Here is a 10,295-nt window from a genome sequence, read left to right on the forward strand (position 1 = left end):
CTATGTTGTGGGGTTGTTAACCAATGTCATAAAACAACATGTGTACTACTGTTTCATGAGAAACTATTTGTTCTGTAAGCCTTCACCTGAAGTACAATATAAAAAAAAAAAAAGAAAACCCAATGAGGCACTTCTACTTTGTCCTATAGGGTCACTGTGAGTCAGAATCAACTCAACAGCAATGGGTTTGGTTTTTGGTATAACAGGAGAACTCTAGAACTCAATTCTAACATCAAACAAGTAACTGATTCTGTGGTCATGAACTGTGAAAGCCAATTCAATCTGAATTAGTTTCACAAAATTACTATATGAAATAAACATAATGTTAGCTTAATGTGTTGTTCGTTTATAAACTACTTACCGGGATTTATAGTAAAACCAAAGCTGAGCATAGGTTGTTACGAGGTAAATACGTTGTCCATCTCCCACTTTGCATTCCAAAGCAAATACATGAATATCCTTTGTAAAATCAAAAATAATATTTAAAAAATTCATAAAATGCAAACTAAATTCAACTGTAGCTATTAAATGTTCAGAGAGAATTTTACCCTTCAATTTTTGGAAACCTGGAATTTAAACATTTGTATTATTAAAAGAAAGAAAAATAATCGTTAGATCTATGCCAATCAAAATCTAAGTACTTATATTTATTTACTTTTAAACACTCAAATAATACATGTACAAGGTAGAAAGAATTAGAATATCCAGATTTTTTAAAAAATGATTAAAAGCCATTCTTAATTCTATCACTATAGTTTCACTTCCTGTCACAGTTTGCTAATTTATTAAATTAAATTTATTTTTCAAAACTACCTAAGCATTATTGTAAATAACTTGGGCTAAGATTAATTAATAAATTGTCTAGTACAGGGGACATCTAGCTCCATTTGTATAACATAGTTTATAAAGAAAATGTTCTACATTCTATTTTGGTGAGTAGCGTCTGGGGTCTTGAAAGTTTGTGAGCAGCCAGCTAAGATACTCCACTTGTCTCACCCCATCTGGAGCAAGGAAGAATGAAGAAAACCAAAGACACAAGAGAAAGACTAGTCCAAAGGACTAATGGACCACAACTACCACAGCCTACACCAGACTGAGTCCAACACAACTAGATGATGCCCAGCTACCACCACTGACTGCTCTGACAGGGATCACATTAGGGGGTCCCATACAGAGCTGGAGAAAAATGTAGAACAAAATTCTAACTCACAAAAAAAGACCAAGTTTACTGGCCTGACAGAGACTGGAGAAAACCCTAGAGTACAGCCCCCAGACACCTTTTTAGCTCAGTAATGAAGTCACTCCTGAGGTTCACCCTTCAGCCAAAGATCAGACAGGCCCATAAAACAAAACAAGACTAAATGGGCACACCAGCCCAGGGGCAAGGACTAGAAGGCAGGAGGGGACAGGAAAGCTGGTAATAGGGAACCCAAGGATGAGAAGGGCAGAGTGCTGATATGTCATGGAGGTGGCAACCAATGTCACAAAACAATGTGTATTAATTGTTTAATGAGAAATAAATTTGCTCTGTAAACTTTCATCCAAAGCACAAAAAAAAGTGATTCTAACTTTATCAAAAAAAAAAAAAATTCTCTAGTACATATAAAAATGTATGTGGGAACAAATTTTTAAGGCTAATTACTGTGGTATTTGATTAAGTATAAGTATTTATATCTGCTGTAATAACGACTGTCTTCTAATAAAGGAATAAACACATAAGATCCTTTTGGTTCCACTAAGCTAAAGGTAGTTGTTAAGCCTATAAAGGAACTAAACTTTCATTTTCATAAGAGTGAGGAGCTACAGGACTCAGTTACCTGATCCTATTAAAAATGTTTTTGAAATAATTATAGCCTAGTAATTGGAAAGGCCAGCTATCATACCATTCCATCTTTTATTAAATACAAGTTAAAATGAATCAGCTTTCTGTTAATCTTTTAAATTCTCATGCCTGAATTTACAAAATAAGAAAGGTTTTTCTTGTATTTCCTAACCTTTAGAGTGAGCTTCTCTTTACTAGGGAAAGAAGGTCCCCCTCCTAAAAAGCTTAGAACACTTTTAATTTTTTTAACTTCAATGATCAGAGGCACAGCATATTTACACTAGATTTCACATATTCATCTCTTCTTTTCATTTTACTTCTTTATACTCTCCACAGTGCCCAGCAAAGGATGCGCAATACACATCTGTTGCTTCATTTATTAATTTTTTGGTGAGACTGGCATGTAGTAACCACTTCTTCCTCTTATTTGCCTAATATGTTGGCAATTATTATGATAAATCCACCCTACTACACTAAAGCACAAAAGGAAATAGTAGAAAACAAAGTACAAGTCTGCTTTGGCGTTATGATTTAAGTTCTAGGGCTTACTCTAAGCTTATAATGTTTGACACATTTTTGTTTTCTATCTCTTAAATTCAACTGTCCTTTCTCTTCTTCCTAAAAACCTCACACTCCATTCATTCATTTTCTCATATTTCTGTTGGTATTGTTTTAGTTTTATTGACAGCAATTTCATTCTCTTTCAGTCTATGAATATGATCGCTCTTCTTCGAAGCACAGCTTCACTTAAATGTCATTACAAATGTTTAATTAAACCCCACTGCCATTGAGTCAATTCCAACTCATAGCAACTCTACAGGACAGAGTAGAACTGCCCCATAGAGTTTCCAAGGCTGTAAATCTCTAGAGAAGCAGACTGCCACATTTTTCTCCTGAGGAGCAGCTGGTGGGTTTGAACAACCAATCTTTAGGTTAGCAACTAAGCACTTAACCACTGCACCAACAGGGCTCCTTTTTAAACTAATTGGTACTACATATATCATTATTTTTCATTATTAATATAAACTAAATGGTTTATGATTCAGAGGTATTATTCCTAAATCTTGTGATATTAAGATTGCCATTAAATTCTCTTGGTATAGTACATGACCTAAGATGAAGACAAATGAGATTTTTAAAAATCTTGTTATAACCAAAAATCAAACCCGTTGCCATCGAGTCAATTCTGACTCATAGTGAACCTATAGGACAGAGTAAAACTGCCCCATAGTGTTTCCAAGGAGCAGCTGGTGGATTTGAACTGCAGACCTTTTGGTTAGCAGCCAAGTGCTTAACCACTGTGCCACCACGGCTCCGTAGTTCTTTAAAAAAATGGAAGGAGATGAGATAGTTACCTCTTTACAGCTTTTAACAAAATTAAAAGCTTCAGCTTGTCGATAAAACAGTTTCCAAATAGAAGGTGGTTCTTCTGGTTTGGATAACCTTGGTCTATACACTGAGGACAAAGGTTTCCTCTCATATTGGGAAGCTCGTTCTTCAATTTGCTTCAGTTTTGCTTCCCATTTTCTCTTCATTGGTTCAGAAGCATGGGAAGAATCAATCCTCTCCCATTTAAGATTTCTATCAATCACTGCTAAAACAAACAAAAAAGGATATTAATTTGCTTTGAACATATTTTGCCTGGTAAAATTTCAAAACTCATTTCCTAAAGCTTACTTTGTGTTTTACATTTGATTTTTTGCATAAAGTTTTACTGGGAAAGAGAACAGGGCTAGTGTTATGGATTGAATTGTTTGCCCCCAAAATAAGTGTTGGAATCTTAACCCCTATACCTGTGGATGTCAAGAATTTCATTTTACTCGGATCCACAATCAATGCCTATGGAAGCAGCAGTCAGGAAACCAAACGACGTATTGCATTGGGCAAATCTGCTACAAAAGACCTCTTTAAAGTGTTCAAAATCAAAGATGTCCCTCTAAGGACTAAGGTATGCCTGACCCAAGTTATGATATTTTCAATCGCCTCATATGCATGCGAAAGCTGGACAATGAATAAGGAGGACCAAAAAACTGATGCCTTTGAATTATGCTGTTCGTGAAGAATATTGAATATACTATGGACTGCCAGATAAACAAACTTCTTCTTGGAAGAAGTACAGCCAGATGGCTCCTCGGAAGCAAGGATGGTGAGACTACATCTCACATAATTTGGACATGTTATCAGAAGGGATCATTCCCTGGAGAAGGGCATCATGCTTGGTAAGGTAGAGGGTCAGCGAAAAAGAGGAAGACCCCAAGGAGATGAACTGACACAGTGGCTGCAACAATGGTCTCAAACATAGCAATGATTGTGAGGATGGTGCAGGACCTTGCAGTATTTCATTCTGTTGCACACAGGGTCGCTATGAGTGGGAAGTGACTCAATGGCACCTAACAACAAATACCAGTGGATGTAATCTTACTTTGGCATAGAATTTTCTTTGTTACATAACAAGGCCACATCATTGTAGGGTGTGCCCTAACCTTAATCATTTCTGAGTTATAAGGAGCAGCAAAGAAAGAGACAAGAAGCACAAAGATGGGTGGGGGAGGGAGACAGATGCCATGTGAAGATTGTCAAGGAACACTGGGGCTACAGAAGCTGAGACAGGACCTTCCCCCAGAACCAAAAGAGAGAGACAGCCCTCCCTTATAACTGGTGTCCTGAATTTGGACTCCTAGTCTCCTAAACTGTGACATAATAAATTTCTGTTCTTTAAGGCCACCCACTTGTGGTATTTCTGTTACAGTAGCACTAGCAAACTCAGACAGCTGGTTATCAGAATTCCTTATATCCTGGCTCCTCTATCATTTTAATACTGCTATGATTTTGGACAGGTTAATGAAACGTCCTGGAACTTAGCTTAATTAACTACAAAATAGGAATCAGCATCACCTTAAATACTTCATACAGTTACCCTGAGGATAAGTGTGATAGGACATAGGGAGATGCTCCATAAATTACAAGGTTTTATGTAAATATTGGCACTTTCGTATCACTAGGATTTTTTCTTATACTCATTTAATTAATCAAGTGCTATCCATCTGGCCCAGCCTGGCACTACTACCTTGGCCACCATTCCTGTGCTATTATTGCTCAGGGTAGAATCCATTACCAGGTACCACTGTGCAGCTCTTATTTCCCTTTTTCTTTGCTTCTGTCCCTTGTTCCCACTTCTCTATCAATACAACTTTTAGTTGGAAGGATAGCTCAGTGGATGAAAAGGAATTACAATATTTTCTAGATTTTGATTTGGACGTCTATGGTAATGGGTGATTTGTTTCCATATGATGGCTTCCATGTTAGCCATACCAAGGTGAGGGGCCAGGCAATGCATTCCTAATTTAGGATTATGGTTTGCTTACAAAGGAAAGAAAATGGGTTTTTAGAAGGGATGGGGGAGGACTTCCATTGTAGATTTAAAGTAGCCATAAATTCTTTGCTATTCCTCCCATCAAGAGATGCTGCCTACTTCTGGGCAACATGGCACTGTAGACAGAAGCACCACGCAGTCCCTCCACAGCAAAGACCTGAAAAACGAAGTTAAACAGAGACAAACATCAAACCTGAAATCCTAAGCATCAAATGAAGAGATAAAGAACTCAGGCAAGCACCTAATGGAGTAAGAAAATGACAGAAAACAGAGTGAGGAGAGATACGTGCAGAGGTCCCAAGCAGCTAATGCAGCACGGATTTGCCGTCTTCGATTCCTACCAGAGATTGGTGAACAGGGAGTACAGGAAAACAGCTTCATGGAGCTCCCAGCAGGAGACAGAACAACCAGTAACCAGTGATATACCTTTCCCACCCCACACCCTTCTTCAACCCCACTCAGCCTCCTCTTACTTCTGTGGCCACAGTCTCTTGGCCACGAGGCACCAGCTTTAGTCCTGTGCTTCTTGGATTCCACTCACCCACAGTGGCTGGCTTCCTGAGTGCCATTTGTTTGTTGCTGGTGTTGCTTTTTTCCGCTTCTTTTGGTTTCTACCATACCTCTCACCACCTCCTGCTCCTTTCTCTCAAATACCTGGCTCTGTGTGCCATCTTTGCTGCCTTCTGAAAGGCTACGAAATGCCACTCAACTGTGGCACTACTTCCTGAACCGTGCCACCACGTTGGTGGGAACCCCGGGGCTTTATGTTTCTTTGTTTTGATTTCTTTGTTTGTTTTCTTTTTCTTTTCTCTGCTTGAAAGGCTCTTCTAGATGGGCTGTACTGCGCATCATGGGAGTTACTTCCTTAGTCTGCGCAGCGATGCAGTGGGATCCCTGGGGATATCTTTTTTGTTTTCTTTTCTTTTCTCCCTTTTTCCCTTTTAGTCTTTCTTCATTTCTCACTTTATTGTCTCTCTACACTTACCTTTTTTTCCTGTTTACTGAATACCTGGCGCTGTGTAACACCACTACCCCTTCTAGCCAGGCTGTACTTTGCGGCCTAGGAGTTACCCAGTCTTCGTAGCCACACAGGTGGGATCCCTAGGGGCTTTGTTTTCTTTTTCTTTTCTTCTAATTTTTATTTATTTTTTTCTTTTACCTTTTTTCCTCCTTTTTTTTTTTAATTTCTTGCTCTCTCATCTCTCTACTCCAATGGCAAGCTCCCTTAGCACTCTTTTTTGTTTGTTTTTTTCTTTGCTTTTGGCTCCTGTTTTTCTATCTTCTCTCTACTCTTTCCCACACCCATCTTAGCTCCACACTTCACAATCTCTCCCCTCATTCCTGCCCACCTTCACAGTGCAGTGAACATGAAACCTATGAGCAGCACAGGCACGGCCTACTGGAACCTGCCTTGCACCGATTCCCAGCATGCCCTGTCAGCCCTAGTACGTTCCACAAACAACCCATCCAAGAAACTCCCGTTTAGCTGGACCTGCCCTGCTGCACCACAGCTGAGCAACTGACCATGACCATTGGACATGGAGGTGAAAAGTATCATGCCCAAAGACGAGCAAACAACAAAGAATGCACAGCATGCCTGCTCAGACATAACCAAATAAAAGAAAAAAGGACAAAACAAATCTACAATCAATAAGCGAGGAAAATAACTACTGAATGTCCCAAAGACAACAGAAAATATCAAAACATATATAAAAAAAGAAAACGATGACTCCAGTAGGCATCCAAAATAAAATACCAGATGACTTTCCAGTAGAAGAAAAGGCACTAGAACTAAGTGACAGGGAATTCAAATCTCTGATATTCACAGATATCTAAAGGTTGAAGCAAAAAGCAGATAACAATGAGGAAAAAATCGACAAATTCATGAAAAAGGTAAACAAATTCATGGAAAATACAGACCAAAAAAAAATGGAAAAATTTAGGAAAATAATACAGGAACAAAATGCTAAAATAAATTCACAACTAGAAATCATACCAAAGCAACAATTAGAAATACAAAAGATAAACAACAAGATTTTAGAAATGGACAGTGTCACAGAAGGGCTGAGGACCAGGTTTGAAACGATGAAAGACAGAATCAGTGAAATTGAAGACAAACATTTGGATACAACTGTTTCAGGAAAAATCAAAAGAGAATGAAGAAAAATGAAGAAACCTTGAGAAATATGTGGGATACAATCAAAAGGAAAAATCTGTGAGTGATCGGAGTTCCAGAACAGGGGGAGAAAATAGAAAAAACAGAGGATCATTGAAGAACTGCTGACAGAAAACCTCCTCAATATCATGAAAGATGAAAAGCTGACCATCCAAGAAGCTCAACAAACCCCATATAGGATAGACCCCAAAAGAAAATCACCAAGGCATATCATAACAAAAGACAAAGAAAGAATTTTGAGAGCAGCTTGAGAAAAACAAAAAGTCACATACAGAGGAGAAACAATAAGACTGAGCTCGGATTATTCAGCAGAAACCATGCAGGCAAGAAGGCAATGGGATGACATATATAAAACCTTGAAAGAAAAAAATTGCTAGCCAAGAATAATATACCCTGCGAAACTCTCATTCAAGTATGACAATGAAATTAGTACATTTCAAGATAAACAGAAATTAAGGCACTATGTAAAAACAAAACCAAACTTAGAAGAATTATTAAAGGGAGTCCTTTGGACTGTGAACAAACAACATCAGACCACAGGCTGAATCTAGGATGCAGGATCATACCAGGCAAATACCAACCTAGGAAATGAACTCTCAAGGACTATACAAAACCAAAAACATTACAACAGGGAACCAGAGAGATTCATCTGTAAATGACAACATCAAAATAATAAAAGAGGGAATAAACGGTATAGGTATAGAACCTTCTAATGGAGAGAAAGGCAAGGCAATACCAAGTAATAATAGACTGGTTCAAACCTAGGAAGATAAGAGTAAATTTCAAGGTAACCACAAAGAAAGTTAACAAACCTACCCATCAAAAGAAAAAAGAAAAACAAAACCTCTCAGTAAAAACAAAATCTAGAATACAAAAGAAATTAAAAAAATCCACAAACAAAAGGAATTGAGCATAAGAGAGTAAGAGGAACAAAGAAAACGTCAGCACCACAACAAAAAAGCACTACAAAAGGACAGTAATAAACTCACACCAATCAATAATTACACTAAATGTATATGGCCTAAATGCACCCATAAAGAGACAGAGAGTGAAAGAATGGATAAAAAACCAGGATCCATCAATATGCTGTCTATAAGAGACACACCTTAAAGATGTAAATTTATTAAATATCAAAGGATGGAAAAAATATATTAAGCAAACAGCTACCAAAAAAGAGCAAGAGTGACAATACTAATCTCAGATAAAATAGACTTTAAAACAAAATCCACCATAGAAGACAAAGAAGGACACTATATAGTGATTAAAGGGACAATCCGTCATGAAGACATAACCATAATAAACACCTATGTTCCCAATGACAGAGCTCCAAAATACATAAAACAAACTCTAACACTGAAAAGAGAAACTGACAGTTCCATAATAATAGCAGGAGACTTCAACACACCACTCTCAGTAAAGGACAAAACATCTAGAAATAAACTCAACGAAGATACTGAAGACCTAAAGGGCACAATCAGCCAACTTGACCTCATAGATATATATAGAACAGTCCACCCAACAGCTGCAAACTACATATTCTTTCCCAACACACATGGAGCATTCTCCACAACAGACCACATCTTAGGTAACAGAGCAACCCTCAACAAAATCCAAAAATTGAGATAATACAAAGTGTCTTCTCTGACTGCAATGCCATCAAGGTAGAAATTAACAACAGGAAGAGCAATGAAAAACAATCAATTACATTGAAACTGAATAACTCCCTGATTACGAACCACTGCGTAATAGAAGAACTCAGAGATGGAATAAAAAAATTCCTAGAATCAAATGAGAATGGAAACACATCATACCAAAAACTTTGGGACACACACAGCAAAGGCAGTCCTCAGAGGACAACTTATAGCAACAGAGGCACACATCAAAAAAGAAGGGACAAAATCAAAACATTAACTACACAACTCGAACAAATAGAAAGAGAATAGCAAAAAAGCCCACAGCCACCAGAAGAAAGGAGATAATAAAGATCAGAGCAGAAGTAAATGAAATAGAGAATGCGAAAACAATAGAAAGAATCAACAAAACGATAAGTTGGTTCTTTGAAAAGATCAAAAAAAGCGACAAACCACTGGCCAGACTGACAAAAGAAAAACAGGACAGGACGCAAATAACCAAAATAAGAAATGAAATGAGGGACATTACAACAGACCCAACTAAATAAAAAGGATTATAACAGAGTGTTATGAAAAACTATACTCCAACAAATTGGAAAACCTAAAGGAAACGGATCAATTTCTAGAAACACACTACCTACCCAAACTAACACAAAGTGATGTTGAAAATCTGAAGACACCCATAACAAGATAAGAGATCGAAAGGTAATAACAAAAAAACTCCCAAAAGAAAAAAGCCCTGGCCCAGATGGCACTACTGAAGAATTCTACCAAACATTCAGAGAAGAGCTTATAACAGTACTACTCAAAGTATTTCAGCACATACAAAAGGAAGGAACACTTCCAAATTCATTCTATGAAGCCAGCATAACCCTGATATCAAAACCAGGCAAAGACGACACAAAAAAAGAAAATTACAGACCAATATCTCTCATGAATATAGTTGCAAAAATTCTCAACAAAATTATCACCAACAGAATTCAGCATCATATCAAAAAAATAATACACCACAACCAATTAGGATTCATACCAGGTATGCAAAGATGGTTCAACATTAGAAAATCAATCAACGTAATCCACCAAATAACTAAAAGGAAAGAAAAGAATCACATGATCATCTCAATTGATGCAGAAAAGGCATTCGACAAAGCCCAACACTAATTCTTGATAAAAACTCTCAATAAAATAGGTACAGAAGGGAAATTTCTCAACACAATAAAGGGCATCTATGCAAAACCAACAGCCAACATCATTCTTAATGGAGAGAGTTTGAAAGCATTCCCCTTGAGAACG

At 37.5% G+C, this 10,295-nt stretch overlaps 1 protein-coding gene across 1 annotated transcript in view; it reads right to left on the bottom strand.

Moving 5' to 3' along the window:
* PRIMPOL (primase and DNA directed polymerase) overlaps positions 1-10,295 on the bottom strand; it is a 75,849-nt gene that overhangs the window by 45,807 nt on the left and 19,747 nt on the right. The window contains exons 2-3 of the mRNA XM_004389667.3: positions 3,178-3,416; positions 362-459 (exon numbers count right to left, since the gene is read on the bottom strand). Of these exons, the coding sequence (XP_004389724.2) occupies positions 362-459; positions 3,178-3,357 (278 nt within the window). The 5' untranslated portion in view covers positions 3,358-3,416. The remainder of the gene's footprint in view (positions 1-361; positions 460-3,177; positions 3,417-10,295) is intronic.

The sequence above is a fragment of the Trichechus manatus genome, unplaced genomic scaffold (assembly GCF_000243295.1).
Source record: "Trichechus manatus latirostris isolate Lorelei unplaced genomic scaffold, TriManLat1.0 scaffold00254, whole genome shotgun sequence".
NCBI lineage: Eukaryota > Metazoa > Chordata > Mammalia > Sirenia > Trichechidae > Trichechus > Trichechus manatus.